The sequence below is a fragment of the Ammospiza caudacuta genome, chromosome 6 (assembly GCF_027887145.1).
Source record: "Ammospiza caudacuta isolate bAmmCau1 chromosome 6, bAmmCau1.pri, whole genome shotgun sequence".
In the NCBI taxonomy this organism is placed as follows: domain Eukaryota; kingdom Metazoa; phylum Chordata; class Aves; order Passeriformes; family Passerellidae; genus Ammospiza; species Ammospiza caudacuta.
In genome coordinates this window covers 29,849,218-29,874,321 of record NC_080598.1, presented here as the reverse complement: position 1 = coordinate 29,874,321, position 25,104 = coordinate 29,849,218, and the positions used below count along the sequence as shown (strand labels likewise).

Below are 25,104 nucleotides of genomic sequence, written 5' to 3'. Positions count from 1 at the left end.
ATAGAGCCTAGTGTGGAAACTGGGCTATTCTCTATGTGTTAGGATATACCAAAGTTAAAGGAAACATCTGACTCTACACATGTATTTTTCATACAACAGCGGGATAAGGGACAAATTCACAGCCCCTGTGAGCAAAAATCTAAACACATATTGATTTTCTTTGTAACCCAGTTCCTTAAAAGGTGACAATATTTATATGTCAAGAAAAGCACAGTAATACCTTGATTTTTCTTTATTGGGAAGTCTTCAATCACAGGTTGACATCAGTTTTATTTTTGCCTAATGATACTCATTTCTGGCTAACATATACATTGCTGACCTTCTGGCCTAGGGCTATGACATTTTCCAAAGCACTGATGGGTTTTTTTCTTCAGCCATTTGCTCAGTTTACACATTTAAAATCAACAGTATAGTGGACAAACTCTACAGCTCATTAAAGAAAACTCCCCTGGAGAAACTTTTAAAGGAGGTAATATAAAGTTGGCAAGCTTGACTAACTTCTAGGAATATTAATCATCAGTCTTTTAGGCCATTTAGGTGGCCTAAATCCTTTTCTTTTTATCATGAATACAAGCCTTCTTGCACCAACAGGGCAATCGAAAAAGACAGATTCAAGCATTTGTGAAAATAGGAATGCAATTGCTTTAGGGTAGGTAGGTTCTTCAGATGCAGAATTGATGACTTCCTCCTTACATTTAGATGCTAGTATTGCAGGTCTCATACTTGACATTACATTGCAGGACAGCTTGGCAGAGCCATGTGTCACTCTTTCCAAGATAGGCAAATATTGATACAACAAGGGCCTTTCACTGCACAGTTCAGCAAAGGGCTCATTTTGCAGCCTCTGCATGTGTTTTTTCTTTCCTATTCTCCCTTCTTGCTCAGTGCACCCCTTAAATACAGAGCTGTGTTTCTGGAAGAATTGTAGGGGTATGACATTTGAGAAACTCTTTGTGGGCTGCTGGGGAGGATCATGTGAATGATTAGCAGTGTTTTGTTGTTTTTTTTTTTTTTATTGGGATTGTCAGTGAGTGCCAGGGTATGACCTGCTGCTACTGCTAGAGCTAAGAGATCAGCCAGTGCCTGCATATGGAATGGCAGGTGGACATGCACTTCTCACTTCTACACCAATGCTGCTCTTTAGGCATGTTCAGGAGTTACACCTGTTTAAAATACAATTTCTCCTTTTCTTATTTCATACTGGAAAGGTAAGTTTGTTATGTAGGATTTTGGCCTTTTTTACAGGAGCTGCTAATAAAAGACCAACGGTGTCTTTAAATAAACACAATTTTCCATAGAGGACAATGGATGTGCTGTCTAATACTAACAGCAAAACAAATACTCAGGAATTAAATCCTGTATGTGATGGAATTTCCTGTAAGCAGAAGTACTCAAATAGCTGACCTGTTCAACAGTAACAATGAATTAGTGAATTAATCTAAAATGTTAATGTTGCTATTTAATTTGTATGGAGTTTTCTCTCCAGTTGTTTTCACTAATAGAACTATTTTTTTAATAACGATATACTAAAAATTTATTTCTTCATTTATGGCATAAATACGTGAAAAAATATGTGAGTTACTACAAACAGCAATGTAAATCATATTCTTTGAAATTTATCAGATCTAAAGACCCAACTCTTAAGATTTTCAGCAACTAATTTCTACTGAAATCCATAGATGTTAGGAACTTCACACCACTGAAAATCTGACCCATCAGTACTTATCAGTGCAGATATCTTACTGAGGGCCAGAGAATAAAGGCAAGTCAATTCACATTCACCAGTTACCCTTGGAAGAATACTCACTAGTGATTCTTAGCAGTAGAAAGAAGGTTGGAAGGCAAAAGGCATGTAACTTGCTTCATTGTTACTTTATTTCACTTTCCAATTTGAGAAATAGCAGTTAAAATATTTTATTAAATTACCCAAGATGATAACTATATCTTGTCAGAAGCACTGCTATACTTAAACACAGTAAGAAATCATCAATCAAAGCTTGGAAGTTGACAGAAAAATAGGGTCTGTCTCTCTTTTCACAGATGCAAAAGATCTGTTTGCTGCTGTTCTACCCGGATTAGCACATTTGCATTAAGCACAACAGTATTCATACAGCCAGTTCCTGGAGTGGAGGTTCACACTGTCTCCTGGAAGGTGCTGACAAATAGCTCTGCAGAATATAAAAGAAGGGAGCTAAGGGTCTGGTGGGGAACAAACTACACTTGGGTAGTCAAGAGCACTCACAGTTTGCTCTCATGCTTGCTGTTCCCAGCAATCTGCCCAACAGAGGACAAACAGCAGCAGGTGGGAATGACAGGGGGGATTAGTAATGTTATGTTACCTTTAACTGGCAAAAATGGTGACCATTCTTCTGTTTCCTATGAGTTAATTTATCATGTCTTTAGAAAATACTTCCTTATCTTACTAAAAGGAATAAAATTAACTATAAATCCAGAAAAACCAGAAACCCAACTGATGGCATGTTCAGATTTGACTCAAAGCAGAACTGGTTTGAAAATAATATAGTTGACAAGTTTAGCAAATAGAAAGGTAAACAAACTCTGTGGAGCAATGGCAGCCTGTGAAAAGAGATGCATAAGATGGAAAAGCCTGAGGGAACAGGCAGGATGTAATGGATGCGAGACTCAGGATGTCTCTGTTTGCAAGCAAAGCAAGCATCAAAACATACCAGTTCTGTTTGCAGAGATAGTGGGAAAAGAAGGCAAGGGAACATTAGGCTGAGTTGTAAGAGAAAGTGGGATGCCTGCACACAGAATTAATGCCGTTAAAATTAAATTCTGCTTCATAAATGCCTAGCTCAAATCTCAGCCAGATACTAAAAAGTGACAGGACTAAAACTTTTCTAAAGGAAGCCAAAACTTGGCAGGACTTGGAAGATCTGGGAAAGCATAGGTCCTTCACTGGGCTGCCTTTAATCAATGACATTCAATCATCAATGTCAATTCTTTTCTAACAGAAAACTTTTTTTTAAAGTAGTACCTGTGCCCTTTTGAAATCCAAGTTTCAAAGCTGGCTGTTAGGGAGCCTTCTGCACCGCCACATTACTGTCTTCTGTTATTGCCCAAACGAATGGCACAAGCTACCCAACCCTCACCTCCAGTGCCTGAGCTCTTTGGCCAGCCTGCTGTTTACTTTCCCCTGCAGACCAGCTAATTTTGCGTTGCCATAAGGACTGGAAAGCAGAAGTGTCTGTGATCACACTGGGTGGCTCCTTCTGTGTTTGTTTTCAGAAGGCAGCTGGCAGGCAGAACTCTGGTGATAACCTCTGTGTCTGCCATACCTGCTGATGCTGCTTGTTGCACTGGCCCAGATCTCCTCAAGTGCAACAGCCTCTGAACAGTGTGATTTTCAAATACTTACATTAAGGCCTGTGCCAACAAGCCGCAATCTCACCCCACCAACTCATAATTTTTTATTGTAAGTGAAGGCAGAACTGAAGCTTAATGCTTAACAGAAACAAGCCTAATGCAAATAGTATTTAGCTTATTTCCCAAATATACAATCCTAGTGCTATTACTTTTGCTGAACAGAAAATTTATCCAAGTCCAAATTGGTGCTTTAAAAGAAAAACTGTAAGAAATGTTAGTTTGGATGTGTTGGTGGAAAATATGTTTGTTGATTTAATTGGAATCAAGTGAACATCTGAAGTCCTCAGTTTATTTCTCCTCAGCCTCTCAATGGACAGTTTCTCTGAAGAAGTTGCATCTTCTTTCAGCTGATAGAGATCTCCCAGTCAGCATCAACACTCAGGGCTAAGTTTTCCAGCGTCAGTGCGAAGGTCTTTGTATCATATGTGAAAACCACTTCTTTTTTTTTTCCATCTGAACAGGACAAGAGAGTTTTCTATTTAATTTAAGAAGAATTCTTCTGAAACACAGCTACATGTCACTCTACAGTTTTTAGTTCTGACTGTCCCTGCTACTGATGGAAAGAATTGATTAAAAAACAAATAGAAGTCAAATCTTCCCAGCACACATATAAGAATGCAGTGGAATAAGAAAGTAAATATTTCTTTTTTTCTGATCTTTCAAACTATGGTACATCAAACTATGGAACTACTTATGAATTTTTCTGAAAACAAATCACCCTGGTTTTTGCACAGGTGTTCCTCCAGGCACCCTTGAGAGATGGAGGCAGAAAGTACATTTCCCTATGACTCTCAAAATGAAGGGACATGCTTGAAAAGCAACCAGAAATTGTATGCTCCTTCTGTAGCTGCTATTGCCTATCCCTATGGGATACCTCACAACTTCTAGAGATCTCCATATAGTCAGGAACTCCAGAGGTTTTGGATGAGCATGGAAACAGAAGAGTAAATCTGGGTTTGTCTGCAAGTTTCCTGTTCTGGACTAGGCAGGTTAACAGACCTGAGCAAATGGGCTTTCATTTGAAGTGCCATCTCTGCTCATGTTTTCTGAATGTGTTCATTCCAAACCACACTTACTGATGTATTATCATCTTGCAAAGTCAGTGTTCTTCAGTTCTGCATGTAGTATTAGTGGTGAATAGCTGCTGGTTCCTTTCACTAAATTCTGTCCTTGATGTAAAAAAGTAACAAAGAAAGCTAAACAAAGAGGCTTCCTAAGCTGTAACACTTCTGCAGACCTGTCAGTTTGACACCTCAGGTGAATGGCAGCAGAGCAACAGAATTTGAAAAAAAATGTAGTATAATAGAAGTCAATTCATTACCCTTGGCACTGGCTGTCACAGAAGTGGGTTGCTTTCCAAATCCCAGAATTATCACCCGTTCAACTACACATGTAGTGTGGTATTGTCCGCTTTCATCTACGCAGCTGAAAAAAAAAATATTTTCATATACATCAATTTCTTTCCTTCAGAATAAATTCAGTATCACACAAATATTATTACTTCAGTCTCATCCTGAAAGCTCCCTGTACTGGTTTCCTTTCCTCTATTTACCTTTCTCTTAAAAACAAGTAAAGCTTTCTCCCACTGTCAGCTGATTTTTTCACTGTGTATCAGATTTCAGAATCAGAAGAAAAACAGTTTGATAACCTATTTTAAAGCAAGAAGCATGGCTTTGAGAACCAGAAAAGTTCTGGATTTTCAGAGAACAGTAGTCAAAACTCCTAAATATAAAGCTAATTTTAACTTTTTTTTTCATGTAAAATATTTCAATTTGAGACAAAATTATGTTTAATTTTGTAACTAATTCAATTTTTATTAAAAAGCTCTAAAAATGCCCCAAATCAAATAAAAATGCACCTCTTTTTTAACGAACAGGGTGTTATTAATCTCAAAATGATTTTTTTCCAACTTTAGATTTGCTAGCAATGCACCTCAATAGTAAAAGTATTGGAGTACATATTTGGCATCTCTGGCTTTTAGGTTTTGTCACTGAACCTTTGCAGGGGGTATCTGCTTGTGCCTCCCTTCAAGTATTTTTCTTCATGCTAATATACACGGTGAATTTGTTGATTACTTTGGGAGACAGAAAAGGTGTGGTTTTGGTTCCCAGACAGAAGCACTGAATATCTCAGGTTGGAAGGGACACATAAGAATCAAGCTAACTCCCTGCTCCTTGCAGGACTACCTAAACCTAACCACGTGACTCAGATCATCATCCAGATGTGCTTTGAACTAGGAAAGGCGTGATGCTTTGACCACTTCCCTGGGGAACATGTTCCAGTGACTGATCACCCTCTCAGCAAAGATTACGTTAGAAAACAAATCTTAGAAAATATAAACACTCCAGGTGTTGCATACTTGCAAATCTCCTGATCTATCTTTTTTGTCTCTCAGATAGGCTGTACTCTTTCTAATGACTTCCTTTATATTTGTGTCCATCTGCAGAATCTCGAGTCTGACTATACTGAAACAATATAAGACAGCTCAGTATTTCATGTGGCACCGCCTTCAGACTTCTGTAGAACACTGTTTACCTCTGCAGTTTTATGACAGATTCTGCACTCTCTTGGACTTCACTAAGCAATAGATGAGACTAATACTGCTACCTTTGTAAGAAGGCCTCATGAACTAGAACAGGCATTTCCAGTGACAGTGTGTTGGTGGCTTTTGTCCATGATTGCTGTTACCTGGAAGAGAGAATGTTCTTGTGGAAAGTGAATTTCCGATACAGGAACTGCTTCTTGTGGAGATATTGAAATGAATGCCCATCATCTACGTAGAGCTCACCTATGGCACAGGCCTGTGAAACACACCAGATAGAGCACAATACAACAGCAACTTCTAGTGTTGAATAATCAAACTGTCTCACTATATGCTATGCTTCATATTGAAGGTGCGTATTTATTTTTCTTCAGCAGCTTGTATCCCTGGAAGGCTCAAGCAATCCAGCTCTGAGACTGCTGGACATCCTGGTTTTGTAAATTGATGCAGGTGCCATATGTCACCTCTTTACTAGCAAAGACAGTTGTAGGAAGTTCCCTCTCTGTGTCCAAAAGGAAGTTTGTGGCCTGCTCATTCTCTGCTCCTCCCTCCAAGGGACTAGACAAGGGCTGAAAAAAGTCAGAAAAATATTCTGGCTCTGCTGTACTCAGATAGTCATGCTTAGAGGGGACAGTGGGGGAGCTGTCTGAGTCCCCTCAAACACACACTTGGAGAAGAGCCACTGGGCACTCAAATGTAGATGCCATTGTGCTGATCAAACAGGGCCTATAAAGGTCAGATGGAGTAGAAGACATCTTTGTAAAAAGGGAACACTATCCCAGCATACCTCTGCATCTAAGGCCACGCGGAGTTCATAAGAAATATCTATCATCCATTCAGTGGATTTTCCAGCTGAGGTCTTCAGAGGTATCACAGTGCCCCCCCGCTGGAATACAGGAATCTGCAAAACACAAAGCCAGGGCAGAAAGGTTCCTGCACTCCAATAATGGAATTTTAATGAGGATCAGAGATAACAGAAGTTTGCTCAACTTAGAAATGAACTTTTACTACAAATATATAAAGAAAATCATTCAACTAACAATGGTAATAGTATTAAACTTCTGCATGTATATAAGCAAAATAATTTTGCTTGGAAAAGTAACTGTTATATCACCTCATGTTACTACCAGGACACAGTAGGGTTTAATCTAACAACAGAGGAGATGGGAGTTTTATACAAAAGCTATTTTAGATTACATTTCTACAAGGAAATGAAATTGTAACTTTTCTGATTCTGAATACTGACAAAACAAAAGCTTGGGGTTTTTTTTCTCATCCATGAAAGTAGCATTTTAAAACAAAAGCATACATTCTCCAGTGTTACTGGGATCTTCACTGTGCCCGCATCTTCCATTCGCTTAAATTTTCTGAAATCATACCAAATCTAGAAAAAATGAAATAAGAATGAGCATGACACATATGCCAAAATCTGTTCCCTCTGTAGATGCAGTTACTCTCCTTAACTTGTCAGTATTCCTAACAACCTATTTGATAGGCAAGAAAAAGCATTTACTTTTTAAATTAAATGATCTTCTGGATGAAAAGAATAAATTGTAATTTCTGAAGCACAAAAATCATCTGACCTTTTCTATCATTTGCATAATGTCTTGTATGTCTTAAAGCATCTGGAAGTGCAAAACAATGAAACAATTTAATTTTTTTTAAATATAGTTCTTGAAAAAGCACATTTATATTGAAGTGAAAATTAAGAACAAAGTTGTTAATAACAGGTGACAAAAGGGAGCTGCATCTGAATCTCCCATGCACCACACTTGGCAGTAGGTTTAAGTACTTAAAGTGTGCCAAGCACTCAATTGTCACAGAGATCTTGATAAAAGTATTTTCCTTAACTTGTCTGGAGAGCCTAGTCTGTTTTTCTCCTTAAGCTGAGAAGAATTGTAACTGTTTGCAGTTAGTGGAGTCACAAGGCTCTGCATGGTTTCATACACCCCTTTTTGCTGCTTACTCTCTAGAGTCTCAGGCTTTCCCTTAGCAACTATTTTCCCCAAATCATTTCCCTTCCTCCACTTCACTGCTGCTGTAGCCAAATGCTCTTTGTAGGAGTGAATCACTGTGCCATCCTGTGGATAAATACCTTTATTTCAGAGAGGAACTGCTCTCTGTGTGAGTCAGTGTTTGCTATACATGTCCCAGGCTACTGAGGCTTGACTTGTTAAAATTTCCCTCCCCACAGTTCCCCTCTGATTACCTTTTGACCTTTCTTCAAAGTTCCCTTTTTTTCCTACATAAAATGAGAAGTTCAACCCAAAGAGAAATACATGTAAAAAGGTAACTGACAGTGTAGGGAAGCTGTTTCGTGGTGATTGACGAGCAAGCTTTGAAGGGAGATTTAAACTGTAGGTGACTTGAAATTTGTGCAGCAGCTTGTGGAAAAGCAAGAAAGCAAATTAACTGTGAGCCAAGCAAGCAAGGCATCAACATGGAAAGAAGGGCTCAGAGTGGCACAGCATGGCCAGCAAAGACTTGCCACAGCATTAGTGCTCAGCAGTTATTAGATGGGGAGCTGGAAGGTTTCTGCATAAAATACTTCTTTGAGATGAATACCTGAGCAATTAATATACATCCTTACCTCCTCTGACCCTGGAAACAGAACTGTCACTGTCTTGGCCTCTTTCTCTGTCACTGGATGTATCAACAAAGCACTTCCTGGAGAAAAACATAAATACAGCTATGGTCCTCAAGGCTGCATCTTCCCAGAGCAGACCCTGTGTGCTCTGGGGTTGTCAACCTCCCACAGCGATTCCAGGAGCTTGCTTGGGCATTTCATATGCTTAGGTTCACTTTCTACTGAAGAAAAAGGCTTGTGTAGTGGGCTGATGGCTGACTGACTTCAGCACAGTACAAACCAATCATGTTTGGGTGGTAGTTGTTTACTACTGCCATTTTTGAAGCAGATCTTAGCTGCTCTACTGGACTTGATGTTTCAGGTCAAAAGCAATAATGTTTTTTCAAAGTGACTAGTGAGATACAAGTGAGTTTTTATATCTCCTATATCCTCTGTTTTCAAAGTGCTGTTAAAAGGAGGTCCCTTAAAGAGGTCTTAAGTTCTATATTCAATTATAATTTTTTTTAAGTCTTGGGCAGTGTTTTAATATTTTCTTTTTCTCATGCAACATCTTAAAAATATTTAACTCAAGTTGTGGGGAATAAGACACCTGCTTACCCAGCATGTACTCATTTTCCACATCAAAAGTTTCCATTTTCCCTGGAAACTCTATCCAGAGAGACCTGGATAGAAAAGAGATAATGGAATTCAGTTACAGTTTTCCTCTCCAATCAACCTGTTCAAGTCTTTCTGGCATTTTCAGGCTCCATTTTTCCCCTCTCTTTACAAGGCACAGTTACCGAGAACTGAATATAGGGTAAGGTTCTCTTTTGTGTCAGTGACTCAAAGTGCCTCTTTGCCCCTGCTGAGAGTCCCCAGTACAGCATGGGTTAAGACACTCCAGTATACCTATCTTTACATCTGTGGCATCAATTTCTTCCCTCCTGCCTTCTTTCTTACAACCTTTCACTACATTTGCCTTCTATCAAAGGAGAGATAAGTGAGCCTTTGTGTCCCAGTCTACCAACAATGCTGGCCCCTGACGAACTAGTCCCTGGAGCACAATCCTTCCTGTTCTCAACAACTCCCTGCTGCTTTTTATAGAAAGTCTCACCTTGGCCACTCCTGAAAAACCTGCACCAGAAGCTCATTTTCAGTCTTTTTCCAAAAAGTGTAGTGCAATAACCATCTGGTTATGGAACAGGAGTTGTATATTTAAAGTCTGAGAGATTATGACAACAACAGCTTGTTAGGAGACAGGGTCTGGGTTTCTTTACACAAAAGCCTGGCTCACCAGCTCACTCACAGGCATCCACCTGTTCACTGCAGTCCTGCTGCTCATGTGCTTGCTAATGAGATACACCTTCCATTCTGCTTGTCTCAGTGAGAAAAATACACTTCCCCTCTAATTCTGTACCTACTGCAGCAAACTCAACACAATGAAGTGTGATTTAATACTGTGGGCAGTTCACATGCAAACAAAAGCTTCATTTCAAGGAAGACAGAAACCCATTGTTTCTGTCAGTGCATAAAACAGGTGCATTTACACCTACACAGGTCCAGACAGACACTCACACTACTAAGTCTGTAATGCAAATTATCTTCAAAACTCAAACCACTCAACCCTTGTCAAAAAGACTGTTATGTTTCTAAAACATGTAAGATGTATCTGCATAACAAAATATAAAGGCAAATGTGAGCAAAATAACAGTTCTAGGGCAACTGCAAACACAGATTATAATACAAACAAACACAGATTATGATCTATACCAGGGAGATTAATGACATTAGTCTCTTCCCAAAAGAAGTGCTGCATTCAGTTCCATAGACGTGCATTTTTAAGAGGTTAGAGAGCAACAGAACAAATAATTTATTTTGTAATTTCATTTCTGTTCTAGATTATTAAATTTTCTACTAAAAGAAGCATTATAAGCAATACTGCAGAAAAAAGTGATAAAACTATTAATATGAAATAAGATTTTATAACAGTAACATTTAAGCAGTAACAAATATTTTCATGAGAGGCAAAATGGCAGTTACATTTCCAGGTCAAGTTCACAGTCCATTAAGCACTGTTTTATGTACTGGTTGGACTACTATGTGATGGTCTTTATCACGATGAAAAGTTTGAAGCCCAGACTACTCTAAAAGGTTCAAAGACTGCAATGTGTTTATTGAATTAGTGTGTTCCAGGTGTCATTTGGGGGAAAAACTCAGAACATAATTTTCCTCTGAGAGCCCTAACAAAGCTCACAGAATGCATGAAAAGAGAATTCATTATTAGAACTTTTGTCTGATTTTCTCCCTTTTAATGGCCAAATAAGGAACTACAAAACTAAGAGGTGGTAATTTAGCCTCCCTTCTCCAAGTAAGCTCCTGCAGATACCCTCTAGGCCTGCTGGCTCATGCTCTTACCTCATGACGGGTTCAGCCGCCGTGTGTGCCCGATAGAACAGAGTGTATAAGTAGGGCAGGAGGACGTAGCGCTCTCTAATGGCTCTCCTGATGATCTGGGTGTTCTTCTCCCCAAAGAGCCACGGTTCACGCCGTTTGCTCTCCATGTTAGAGTGACCTCTAAAGAAGGGCTGGTAGGCTCCCGCCTGATACCAGCGAACAAGTAACTCTGGCTCTGGATCTCCAATAAACCCTCCCACATCAGCTAGATATTGCGCAGACAAATAAAAATACACAGTTGTGGAGATTGCTCTGGAAAATGTGAAGCTCTCCTCTAACAAACATCCCAAGGGTATGAATTCATGCATTTCACAGTTTGCTCACTGTTCTGTTCACCTGTTGGGCAGCTGCTTGTCCAAATAAGAGTAAAACACCAGTGCAACAAGTTATGCTTTGAAAAAAAAACAACTCAAGAGAGGTTTTGAAGGCTAAGCGAGTGATTTTCTGAGGGACAGAGCACTATCACAGTGATGCTGTAAACAGAACACTACCTGAGGACTGCTACTCCAGATGGGACAAAAACACTGCACAAAAGTTAGTGGAGAGAGACATGATTGTGAGAGCCAGGTTTCGGGCTTCTGAAACCAGACTAATCTGTGAAACCACCTGGAAATGTGGAGGGCTGTTGAACTTTCCACTGTCTGTGTTGAAGTCTACCTTGGGAATACAAGCTTGATGGCACAATTTATGCACAGTGAGAAACTCATTACCTCCACAGAAGGAAATCCCTGCCATGTTGATGGTAAGAAGCATTGGAATGGATATTTTCAAGTAACTCCACTCTGCTGTGTTGTCTCCAGTCCACACTGCTCCTGGAAATTCACAGTTTCAGGATTATGCAGGAAAATTGAATGTATATCTCAGTTTATGCTTGTAGTTAAGGAAAGAAGACAAGAATAATCATGAACTACTTTGGGATTCCTGTATGTTACACCTTTCTTTTTGCTTTATAAATCCGTGCTCCTGAAATAGGCAATAAAAACAGCTATTGATTTATCACAGGACACAGATTGCTGTTCTACCTTTGACTCATACACACCTTGCCAGTTTCTCCTGATTTTTTTAATCACTTGCACTCTTATGAGCTTACCACATCAGTATTTCTAAAACAGTTTCTGTCCTCTCTAGACTACTATTCGTCAAACTTAATATAATAAAGCAACAAGGAAGGCATTCAGCTAATCCTTACTGACCATACTTCTGTGATCCAGCAAAGAAAGATCGTGTGAGGACAAACGGTCTCTCTTTTCCCGAAGAACGTCTGATGAGTCCTTCTGCAGTTGCCATTTGCTGAAAAGTCATGAATAGAAAAGTCAGGAAGACAAACTCTTTAATTAGGGTACTTTTTACATTGTCTTTTTAGCCCTTCTAAGGCAGAAAAGCTAAGGCAATTCTGTTCCCAGAAATAATACCTATTATTAAATGACATGTTCTTATTAGAAGACATGTGAACAAAAAGATTCAGTAGTCACACCAATGTAATTTACATTACTATGGTAGTTAAGGCACAAATGATGTCACATTTTCTTGTGACCAATCACAGTTTATTTCAAACACTGCAATATCCAGCAGAGTTTCAGACCTTGATGAAGGCTATAGAATACCTACTACTGTGTGAAGTACCACATCACACATATTCCATAGAATAACTGCAGTTTGTGTCTCCAGATACTCTACCTGGTAGAATCCGTAGAGGTTGTGTACTTCCCGATGCTCCCAGTTGTTGTAGTGCACAGCATCTTTCTGCATTGTTAGTTCTGCCCCCTTGAAGACTGAAGGCTCATTCATATCATTCCATACAAAGAGGATTTTAGTGGATCCCTGTGACACAGGGCTTCAATTAGGTCATGACAGAATCAATCCTGTGATTTTGAGTGTTTATCTCAAGTGGGTGTCGGGCCAGTCTGGGGTATGAGTAGAAAGAGCAGGACAAAAGCAAGACTTGGTAATTACACTTCTCAGGTCACTTGACAGCCCCCAATTAGTCATCTCATCCCTCTCAGAGGCCCTTCTAGTCAGGGTAGCAGCCTGCAAGCCCACTTGATCTTTGCAATTCTTACAAAATTCAGTTAGGCACTTGCTATTCCTGCTTTCTTGTGAGGGAAAGAGGCAGGGAAAAGAAAAGTATAAAACAGCCATTAGGAAAAATCAGAGAAGGCCAGATGTAAAAGCTGGACAGAAAAAGCAGCATGGAAAATATCTACCATGTATGTCTACTAGGGAAGTGATTTCAACAACTCTCCTGCAAACTTGTATTTTGAAGCAGGGTGGGAGGAACTGGAGGTGTGCAGCAATGGTCACCCAGACACTTTCAGCACTAGGCAGGAAGGTCAGGATGAAGTGACTAAGGTGTGAGAGTGCACTTCCACATCACTCCTTGTGTGCTATCATGGTAGTAAAGGCTGGAATAGCAGCACCTGCTTCAGCTTATGGGTTCTTAAAATGCCTGCAGTTTGTCCCTTATATTGCTGCAACTAAGAGTGTGTGTTCACTGGTGGCATATGGGTTCCAACTGGCTCAGTGTAGACATGTCCATGGAGAAAATCCTTCTGTGGTACTTCAGCTTATCAAGGCATTTTCCTATACACAATAATAGAGCTACAAAGGCCAACAACTTGCTTAAACAGTATCTTCTCTCTTCTCCCTTTTCAGGCTTTCTGGGATATGTAGATCAGAGCAAATAAATACAAACCTTGTATGTTTTGAAGGCAAATTGATCTGCGTACCATTTTCGCACTTCAGGATTGGTGAAATCCGGGTAACAAGAGGAACCTGGGGATGTTGGAGATCCCAATTATTTATCTGATTTTAAGAATATTGTCTTTGCACCTACATACAATGGCCTAAAGCTACAATGGTTTCCATAGGCAGCAATAATGTAGTTGCTATTTTTTCTGAAATTAAAGCTCAAGACCAAATTCCAGGCTGACTTGGAATTCAGCACACCCTTTGCCATGTTGTGAAGATCAACACACTTAGATTCAGGAGGTCTGAAGCTAAGCACCATTTAAGGATGTCTGCTAGCAATTTCAAATATGTTCACGTGTGAACAAGTAGTCAGGGAAAGCCATCACCACCGGTATTCTGAGCTCAAACAGAAAAGTGTCACTGAGAAGCTGAATAACTACATCCGACCATGCTACTAGAAGTTGCAATATGTCCTTGATTTTTCCTGTAATCATTCCTTTGCCAGGACTGTGTGCTTCCTGTCTGTAAAGAAGGGAGACAACCCCCTCTGCCTCCCTGCAATGTGATCTCATGAAACATAATGTGTCAAATCACTGTGTTTCTCTTGAATCAAAGTCCTCCAGATCGGGGTTCACTAAATTTCATCCAGCCTACATAACCTGTGCTCACTGCAATGGACCAGACTGCATTTCTGCGTCCAAGACAAGCTGGGAAGAGGAATGGCTCTTCTTATCAATATATCCAGCTCTTCTAGTTCTAGGCACTGAGACTAGCTGCACATCCAATAGATATAGCAGAGGCAATTTATACAGCTGAGGCAATTGGGACATAATGGGGAGGACCAACCCTCCCCCATTATTATAAATTATATTATTTTTTAATTTTTATTATAATTACTAATATTTTCAACAAATGCAAGGAATTTGCAAGGAATGTAAGGAATCTGAAAGGAATATAAGAATTCAATTCTGCTTCCATGCATCCCAATTAAACTATTCTGCAAAATTTTTAAAAGAAACAGCTTAAAATATAAAGACACACTGTTTTTTACCTGGCCAGCAGATGCCCTCAAAATCTTGCCCATTTCTGTCTTTCACAAAATATCCCTTTTCTTTTGCCTGTGCATACAGGGCATATGAGGGATCAATCTTAATATGAGGATCTACGATGACCACAAGCTGTCAGGGTAAGAAAATAAAACACATCATTAAGATCAGCTGTGCTTAATAAAACAGTAAGAGTTCACTTTTGCTAAAAGGCAGAGAATGACTTCATCTCAGGTAAAGAGAGCTGCGTCCCTAGTTTTAAAAAGCAGATACCAGTTTTTTATATACTGTGTTACACATGTGTACAGGACCTGAATTTACAAGGACTGCATGAACTTACCCTTCTGAAATAAATGACAAAAGCCATTGTTTCAGATAAAAGCAAGTACCCCAACCCCTAAAAACAATCTGTTTAATTCATTGCTGTATTCTGTGAATGGGAAAATATCTGACTTTTGTGCTCATGTGCCTGCTTAAAATCATATGCCTTAAGACAGTTCAATTTATTTTAGTTTGTGTATCATACAACAGCAATAAGTATTGTGTTTTGCAGTTACATTCTGCTGCTTTACCGCAGAGCTGAGAAAGTACTATAGCTCCAATTGAGAGACCATAAAACTTGAATAATGTTTTTAACAATCCCCTGTTCATTGACTTTTGGCAAAGATCAAGCATTAAGCAATTCTACAACTCAATAATTCCAAGGAAAATGTTTTAGCGGTAAAAACAGAAATACAGAAACACAAAGAAAAGCTGAAACAACCACAGAAAGTATCAATGGTGAAAGATCATGTTAAGAAGATTTTCTGCTGTGTTATCAGTGGTGAGCTGCTTCTGTAAGATGGAGTTCCACATGGGTCAAATTTAGCTGGATTGTCAGGATACAGAACAAACTACTAAATAATAAAAAGGAACTGAATTAAACAAGGGAGCTTGCGTGCTGGAAGCATCACCAGATGGCAACACAGTCTAATTTAATGTGTTAAGTTCACCTGATTCCAGTATCAGATGTACCATGCTTAAAGCTAGATTGGGCAGATTCACACTACAGAGAAATCTTTCTTTCTTCCTGCAATATTATTTACCTTGCGTTTTTTCTTCCTGAGATGTTCTTGCATCTTTCTGGGGTTCTGAAATTTCTTTTTGTCCCAAGTAAAATACCTCTTGCCATCTGTGTGCTCTATATCCAGCCATATGACATCATAAGGAATATCATGTGCATCAAAGCCAGCATCCACTGCCTTGACATCTTGTTCATCCTCATAATTCCACCTGCACTGATGGTAGCCCAGAGAAAAAAGTGGGGGCAAGGCTTGAGTGCCTAGAAAGAATATATGAATGAAGATAAAACTCTCAATAAATTCAGTCTTTCCACATTGAAAGGTGGCATGTCTTGATACTTGTGATACATGTCTTGTGACTGGCCGTTCTATCCCCCTGCATTTCACCTCTTCATCTAAGGGTGCAGTTTCAGATAGCAGTGATTATGCTGGCTTCTCAATTACAGGCAAGTTTGACCAGCGGTGAATGCTACAGAAAACAAGGATAGAGGCCTGTCTTCACAAAGCACGAGCCTTTGATCTACACACTGCAGTTTGGGAACAACTGGCCCCTGAACACAATGGGCTAGGTAAATATTGACCCACTCTTGGGAACAGCATGTTCCTCAGACAATCTCCTGGATAAGCGTGCCATTCTGACTCCAATTATGTCAGTTAGTACCTGTCAGTTGTGCAAACTGCTTGAAGATATCAAATGCAGTGGGTCCCATCAGCAGGAAAACATCAATGATCCCACTTTCTGACATCCAGCGAACATCAGTTAGAGGCACTGCTCTCTGCTTAGCAGTTTCTGCAGCAGATCTGGATGGAGTGTGCTTAGAAGGAAAACAAGGTAAACCTGAATCTCTCTCATCTCTCTCTCTATCATACTTTTATTCAATGAAGGAGCAAATAGGGGAACACACAAAATTCACCACCACATACCTGGCAGGTAGTAGGAATACACACTGAATGTTTCTTATAAATCCTTCACAATTCTTTACCTTGCATACCACTTACACAAAGTAGAGTAATAGGTTATGAGAAAAAATGAGTAATGAGTGGCAAAATATTAAAGCATTTCCATAATTAAGGACTGTGAATTTTCTGTATGATCTTTGAGTAATATCTATATCATAAATAAAAAACAAAATTAACTACATAATGCAGTGCTGGAAAAGCAAGATTTGCTTGTCATTGTTTCAATTTTAACAGAACTCATGTTTGTGTTTCAAGAGTGAGTTCCTTTCCTGAACATTTTATGTTTCTTCAAGGTCAATTACATTCCACAGAAGAATGAGCCTGCTAAGCAGAAATCTGTGGCAATTCCAAGAATTTAAACACTCATAAAAATTTCTCAAATCCAAGTGAACGTCAAGATTTTTGTCCACCATTTTTTCTGCCTTCTACATCCGTGTAGATTTTTTCTATGTATTTTCTCTCTGTCTCCTCCTGTAGATCTGTTAAGATACAAAATCTATAACTTGGCTCTTGAAAGGAGTGATCTTTGTTCTTTTAGTTTAATACAACAAATTTAGCAATAGGGAGGACAGGAGGAAGAGACTTACAATTCTTCATTAGTGAGCAAAAGATAAATCTCCAATAGTGTTAAATTCCTGTTGGCCTTATCCTGAAGTGTTTTCTTTTGTAATTTAATTCTGAGGAAAGTGAATAACTCTCACCTCAGCTACTGCCTTTGTACTAATATCCACCAGTGTTTCTGAAGAGTTCAGCCAGAAGATCCCTGAAGTTCTGTTAGGCTTGTGTGCTAAGAGAAGGGGTACTGAACCATAAATACCTATTTTGTCATGTATCTTGTGGCCGAAAATATCCAAATTATAAAGCCGGTAGGCATCACCATCACTAGGACAAACAAACAGATGTGTTTGTTACACGTAAGCACCTTGCACTAGGCTAGTTTTAATTCTATTGCTGTCTCACTAAACCTGATGAATACTCAGTAAGTGCTCTGTGTTCTAGTCTTTTGTTTAGCATCCAGAGCTGAAATATGGACTGCCTAGATTACTGCTTCTTTGCTTTGGTCCTCACTATCTGAAGCAAACGAGAGTTTTGCTGCCAGGGACACTACTGTGAGTTTGCTTTAAATCCTAAAATATTGTTTCCAAACTCTCCCATCCTCCCATAGAATTGCTCTTTTATGAGTTCTGCTGAAACATGACCAATCCTGGAAGTCAGAAAAAAACTGCATGGAAAATTGGGAGAGAACAGAAAGGGCCATTCATGAAACTGCACACTAGGGAAAGCAGAATGCCTTACTGCACATGGATACAGGCCACAATTCAACTAACTAAAATATTAAACTAAAAAATACACTATATGATACACATATCTCAAGCTCTTGTCTGGGTTAAATTAATAATACTATGTTATAGCTCTCTCTTACAAAACAAACAAAAAAATACACTGCATTCACGAGCAATCTGATGCCTTGACACCTTTACCTGGTGTTTTTGAGAAGAAGTGTTTCTGTGTGTTGTGGTATTCCATAAACATGGTCATATCCATGTAAAGAGAAGTCCATGCCTACAGAAGTAGGACCTGTGGAAATAATATTAAATTATGAGAATGCAGAGTTCTTAGACTTATCTGAAAGGAATAAAGCAGAGCAACATAACTGGATAAACCAAAATAAAATAGGTTTTAATGTTTCAATAATTAAGTCTTTTATGCTTCCTTTTAACTTCACTTCCATTATTACTTCTGTTCTATAGAGGTAATATTTGAAACAGATTTTATTATATTTCTTTTGATTTTGAACTTCTTAACAAGATAAAATGAATCACTTTAACAGAAAAAAATCCCAAATCCATGTAATCATGGGTTACTTCTTTATTTGGTAGTGAAACTACTTAAAATTATATCCTGTTTCTACCCCTACCTAAAAGCCAAACTTTGCAGCACAGCAAACTTCAGGATCTGAATTGCCTGTTTCCCACTGGTCTTCTCTTCAGCCTCAGCCAGGGGAGTAGCATGCACAAGAGTCTCCACCAGTGATATCATCCTGTCACGCTACTGAATCCAGAGCAACTTTTGGCAGGCAACCTGAGATCCTGCAGACTGACAAGCAGTGGCTTCAGGATCAGAATCTGATCATATGGACTTTATTCCTCTGACATAGAAAACACAAAAACATGATGCTGGCCTAAGACATGAGAAATAGCATAAACAACAAGGGCAACAGCTTCCTGCCCTCTGGATCTTGACTGTGAACTGAGGAAGTTTCTGCCACCAAAAGAAATTGCTTTCAGACTTCCCTTCTTCTACTGCAGTTGCTGGGTAGTGCTGATCACTATAAAAGTCTGCATGATAATGGTAATGGACAAAGCCAAGCAACTTAATTAATATAGAATACAAGGGGATGGACAGCAGATCATCATATATTTTGGTAATTTATAATTTAAATTTTATTTGAGTTACCGCTCTCATGTGTCTATAACTTTTGTCTTTATCACTTAAGATTGCTCCGTATTCCCTTTTTTAGTCCACACTTAAAAGGGTTTCTTTGTGACAATTATTAATGCTTAGATATCATTATTTCTGATATGTCATGAGAATAAACTACAGGTGAAGTCAATGTTATGCACTTATACAAAAAAAAAAAGAAAAGGAAAAAATATATTATATACAATATATACATGCAAAGTCAGACAATGCAGATAGTGTTAATGCTGTGTCAGAAATGGCATACAGTGAGTTGATGCAATGGGTCACATTTAATGTGTTCCCTCTTGAACAGGGATCAAATGAATATTTGCAGAGTTTTTGTCAAATTGTTACCCATCACTGATTTCTCATTAAAACAAAGTTAAGGCAATTGAAAAGCAGGAGCAAGTGGGACATTGATAAACATTAAGCAGCTAAACAGAAAGCAGACAGAAATATGAATGAACATGGCTATATACAAAACAGTAAAGCTGTTTTCAGAACTAGACTGAGACTTACCATGAGCTTTGATGTCCAAGAAACTGCCAAATTTCTCTTGCCAGAGACCTAGATCCTCTTGTCTTTCCTGTACAAACAAAAATAGCTAAGCCTAGCAAATGAAACTGCACACATAATGTAGTTTTAAGAAAAACATGATTGTTCACATGAGATTTATACTGCTTTATTTTTTTGGCCACATATGGCTAATATAAATAAATCAAAACCACAAATCAGATTCAGCTCCAGGAATTTACACTGAAGAACTGATGTGCATATGCTATACACAAGCAGTCTGCTACAGCATAAAAATAATATTTGAGATCTTAGACAGAATCACAGAATGATAGAATAGCCCAGTTTGAAAGGGACCTCAAAAGATCACATAGTCCACCCTTTAATGGTAAAAGGGAGCCTTGATGAGATTATTTAGCAGCCAGTCCAAACAAATCTTGAAAACCTCCCATGACGGGACTATGCCACATCCATGGGAAGGTTGTTCCAGTGACTGATAATTCTCACTGTGAAAAATGTGTTCCTCCTTGATGTTGAACAAATTTATGAAATGCGTGGGTAGAACCAAACAGAAAAAACACATACAAACAGAACCAACTCACTCCCCCAAAGAGTGAAGGTCAGACACAGAAAAAGCTCTTCAGACACTCTGGAGTGTCTGTAACTGATACTTTTAACCTCCTTGTGTCCTGTAATTCATTGTCATAGAATTTACACTTCTTGCAGTGTCTTCCCTAGTTTTCTTTTCTACATTCATCCCACAGTGAGTGGACGTGGCCTCTTGCAGCTGTGTACTTTCCCTGGCAGAAATCAGAGCTCAAACATAAGTATGCTGAAGGCAGCACAGCTCCTGCCATTTATAACAGGATAGCAGAGTAAGCAGTCATCTGCTCTGCAGGGGGCTAAAATTATATCCCAGACACAGCTCAGCCTCCTGGGAAAACTGCTATGTGCCTCTATGTGCTGCCAGGATGTGGTCTATTTTAAGAGAGAGTTTGATTTCTGTATTATGCCTGAATGTATGTGGAGACATATTTTTTGACTGTTATAAAAAAGGTCTTGTTCTTTTGAAACTCTCTTTGCAATGAACGGGGAATTTGAAAATGACAAATAGCACCACAAAGCTCTCTTTTACACATCTACTCCAGCTCAAATAAGACAACAAAAGAGAAATACATTAGTAATAAAAAGGCTATAGAAAAAAACATTTTTGGGCTAAATCTACCTGAGTGATGCCTTCTACAAGGTGGTAAAACACATAAACCTTCCTTCAACTATGAATTTGTAAAATATCTCAAAATGTTATACCAGGTCCTTTTTGAAGGTGGTTGGATTGTATTTATAAACATACTATTGGACAAAATGAACATGTAATTTAATTTTCTTTTACAAAATACTCCTGCTTGAATTGCAGTAAGTATGTGTTACCTTCGAGGAATCACTTGCTGCCTCCTCATTTTGTGCTGTAGGTTTTCTAATGAAAACAAATACACAGAAATAATCAGTTTATTGTTAATGGCTACTGCAAGGGATTAAAGCAGTCCTCAGCTAATTGATCTAGAATTTGTTTGTTAAATAAACAAATTTCCCCTTGTATTTACTGTACTAACGAAGTAAAAGAGAAGTCATGTTTCAGTGCGTAAGAGCTTTCAGAAATTGCAATTCCACACTTTATTTTCAGCTACAGCACAACCAGTATATACAATGATGTGATATACAAATGCTGTACCTGTCACTGGGAGGTGGTTGTAGGTGCTCAAAATACAACAAACCATTGGAATTCACACTCATAACAGTCTCACCCTTGGACTGCAGCTCAACTTGGAAGGGGTTTGCTGTGACTCGAAGTTTGTAGTCCTCATTAACACTTGACAGTACCAAAATACCTGCCTCCTTGTGGGATATGAACAGTCTGGCGAATGAAAAGCAACAGCAGCTTTGTATCAATCAACAGCACATGAAATCTGCTGCAACTAAATAACAATACATACAGAAGATGGCTGAGAATATCTGCATACATTACACAAACCTCAAGGCTAATGTCAAGCCAAAGAAGGCCAGAAATATATGCTGTGCTCACTGCATAGTGCAAAAAGTGGCTACAGAACTGCCATGAAAACTATCCAGAGCTTGCACTCCTTTCACATTAACAGGTAATGCCTTAGGTAAAAACTTTGCATTGTAACAAGTAGGCTATTTTCTGATTGGATCAAACAGGCTCAGTTTTCTAGTGTGTATGATAAAGCTTTCTCTACTTTTTAAATACTTTCCTAAGTATTTAACATAAATTTTTGAAAGTAAATAAACCACATGCATTTTTGTTTTCTCTTTCTGTAGGAACTTTATATTGTAGAGGGACAACTGTACTGTAATATAAAGGAGGAATGTGTATAAGATATTGAGGTGCTAAATAATCATCACTTAAATCACCCATCACTTACCTCTGGGTCGTAGGTTCCTTTATAAGAACATCAGGAACTTTGTATCTTGCTTTGAGAGGAGATGCCTCATCAATCTTAAGCCTGAAAATATTGCCTTCTATTTCATAAATTTCTACTTGTAGAAGAACCTGTGAGCAAACAAACAGATAAACTCATAAGGATAAAAATTACTTATTTTTAACATAGCATCACCAAACACTTACTGTCTGGAAAAAAACAAAACATGCCTGCTCTCTGATTGATTGTTCTTTAGCATTGTTGAGAGTAAAATTCATCATCCCTATGAATTTACGCCAGTTAACTCTACTTAACCCCTTTGAAGAAGCAATGCCTTTTAAGTGAACTCTTTATCTTCAAGCATCTGATATCTAGCATTACAAAAAAAGAACTTATTACCTTGAAATAGTGGAGAAAACTCTGAATTAAAAATATTTTTTAGGAAAAAAGTCTTCTATTCAGAACTCTCTTTTTTCATACAGCCATTAATTTTTTAAAACTTAAAATGCTGATTAGTAAGGACATATTTAGGCTGATAGTTTGCATTATCTCTCAAATATCTATACTGAAGAATCTCAAAACCTGTAAATATTATTAGTTGTGTTGACAATATTCACTGCTCTTTCTGTAAGCACCCTCTTATGCTATATGGTAGCTCACCTTATTCTCCTCGTGAATGATTTGGAATTTGACATTCTCATCACTTAATGTGACTGAATCCAACAAAACTCGATACAGGGATTTTCCAGGACGTAAAAGTTTCTGACGCCTGTCAAGACAGAAATTATTTTTGGTCTCCCCAGCTCTTGTAGCTTATATCATACAGAGGGACATTATATTGTTAGAAATGTTTATTTAATCATTTTTATTGAGTTTTTATTGAGCTTGAAATACAATTATTAGCACTTTAAGTCAAGAGGAAAAAGAAGGAATATAGTTCTGAGCACACCTAAATGCTTATGAATGAGATGTTAGAGGGGTTCAGGGGTTCACCCATCACCACTCTGTATGGCTTTTTATAACAATAATAGTCTCAAGTGTCCAGTTCTTGGCTGTACAATTCCATTATTGTTCTTTCATTTATCCCTGAAATTTCAGTTGAATAATCTATTTTGCATTTGCTGTCATATATCCCTGTAACTTACAATGAACACCTTCTACATTCTGGGGTGATGAAACACTGCGTGTTTGTAATGTGTAACCTTCAAATATGCACCAAGCAAATTGTTTCTTGATAAATTTGATGACTACACAGTTTTGACTACAGCTTTTGGCCCTGATAATGTTTTTAGGTCAGAGATCCTGAAATAAAGGCTCTTTCAAATGTTTGTAGAATTCTCCATGCCAAGTCCAGGTTTTATGAAGTATTTGAAGATAACTGTCTTGGACGCTACCTTAAAGACAAACTTTTTCTTTAATAAACCAAATATGTCAGTGACTAATTGGTGTAACAACAGACAATCACTTCTTTCAGTCAGCACAGGAAAGACCACAACAAAGGGAAGAAAAAACTCGAGAGCACAGTTAGAAATGAGATGAGAAATATGACTTAGCAGAAGGTTAACTTTAAGGGACTAGTGAGCTAGAATTTAGATTTGACACTGAATTCTGGGCAAGGTACTTGCTCAACAGAACTGTAATCACACAGTCAGCTATTGTCACAGACAAATGATTTCTACTGAGTGTTCTGCTGCTTTGAACTGCAGATGGTCAAGAAACATCTGTGTCAAGAGAACAATCTGTATCTGAGTGCATTTAAATTAAAATATTGCTGTGGCTTTGTCAGATGAGAGGACTGATTCTTTTGAACTTTAACAGAAGACATTCTGGGTGTAAGACTACATGTTTTAAAGTGCTGATAGCTGCTTGCTGATAGGTAAGTGGAATGGTCACCTTTGTGAGATAAATCCTGAAAGTAGCAGACTTGCTGTGATTAAAAGTCAATGCGTAACTACACTACAATTCTCCATACCTGTAAAAAGCAATCTGGTTGCATTTCTTAAAGTTGCTTTTGTCCACAGCCTCATCTTGGACACTAGAAAGAGCAGATAAAGGAAGTATTTAGATGTGTCCATCACACATCTGCTGAATGATCAAATGACGGGGGTCCTTTTCAAGAGAGGTCAGGATTAAAAACAGTGCAGAAAACTCTGGTCCCACATAAAATGTGATGGACCTTGAACTACTGTGCTTAGATATGGGAAGAGTTTCTTATACATTTAGTTTCATGTTGAACCATTTCTTTTTAAACCCTGAAATTTTGAGAAATGATTGAATCTATGACAGAGATGGATTTCAGCATAGCTGAATTCTTATGCATTTTGAAGCCAGATCTCCCTCTGCAGTCATTATGGTTAATTATTATTTTCCAGTAATAAGAATGGAGAAATGGGGAGGACTGGCAGAAAAGAAGTAATACTGCATCCTTTTCTTCAACCTTCAGTGGGACCGACAAAGGAGGGAGGCTTCCAATGGTCCTGATGACAGCTCTATGTTATCTTAGGCTTGAAATAACTTTTAGATTTATAGATAACAGTAAATTTTTTACTTGCCTGAAAAAAAATGGGCTGCCAGTAGTGTCTATCATCAAAGTATTTCCCAGATTATGCTTCCCCATGATGGAAGGGAATGAAGTATTAGTTCTGGCAGATAAAGTACTGATGCTTACGGAATACTTATTAATTCCATACATGCAATATAGGAAATGCAGACGGCACCCACTGAGGCTCAGTCAAAATTACAAGTCCTCGATTATTATTTGAGATCTCACAGTGACCGTATAATTAGATCACTTAGCCCTTTCCATTTTTGATTGAAGACACGTAGGTCCTTTCGGGTTTTGCTCCAAGTTCGTGTGCCTCTGTTGGCGCATGAACGCGGTGCAGCCCGAACTACCCCTGGCGCTGCGGTTCCGCTCCGCCGCGGGAAGGCTCTGCCCGGGCAGGGCGGCGAGGACAGAACGGCACGGCCCCGCACGCCCGCCCCG

The 25,104-nt window shown here is 38.6% G+C and overlaps 1 protein-coding gene across 1 annotated transcript; it reads right to left on the bottom strand.

Moving 5' to 3' along the window:
• Positions 1-1,893: 1,893 nt before the first annotated feature.
• On the bottom strand, positions 1,894-24,145 carry GANC (glucosidase alpha, neutral C). Its single transcript, XM_058807664.1, has 23 exons — positions 24,091-24,145; positions 22,779-22,930; positions 22,122-22,249; positions 21,410-21,592; positions 21,109-21,154; positions 19,687-19,753; positions 18,186-18,282; positions 17,406-17,586; positions 16,406-16,559; positions 15,769-16,004; positions 14,689-14,815; positions 13,642-13,721; positions 12,627-12,770; positions 12,143-12,239; positions 11,660-11,761; positions 10,911-11,154; positions 9,114-9,178; positions 8,520-8,596; positions 7,239-7,313; positions 6,717-6,830; positions 6,076-6,188; positions 4,709-4,812; positions 1,894-3,840 (listed from the first exon to the last, which is right to left on the bottom strand). The coding sequence occupies exons 1-23, from the start codon at positions 24,143-24,145 to the stop codon at positions 3,731-3,733; spliced, it is 2,751 nt and encodes a 916-aa protein (XP_058663647.1). The 3' UTR covers positions 1,894-3,730.
• Between the last annotated feature and the right edge of the window lie 959 nt (positions 24,146-25,104).

Excerpts from the sequence above, each read along its gene's own strand:
- GANC (XM_058807664.1), bottom strand. The coding sequence starts at position 24,145 with ATGAGGCTGTGGACAAAAGCAACTTTAAGAAATGCAACCAGATTGCTT. Across the intron at positions 21,593-22,121 it reads AAGGAACCTACGACCCAGAG|ACTGTTCATATCCCACAAGG; the intron begins GTAAGTGATGGG and ends TTCATTCGCCAG. Across the intron at positions 16,560-17,405 it reads GTACAAAGGCAGTAGCTGAG|CACACTCCATCCAGATCTGC; the intron begins GTGAGAGTTATT and ends TTTCCTTCTAAG.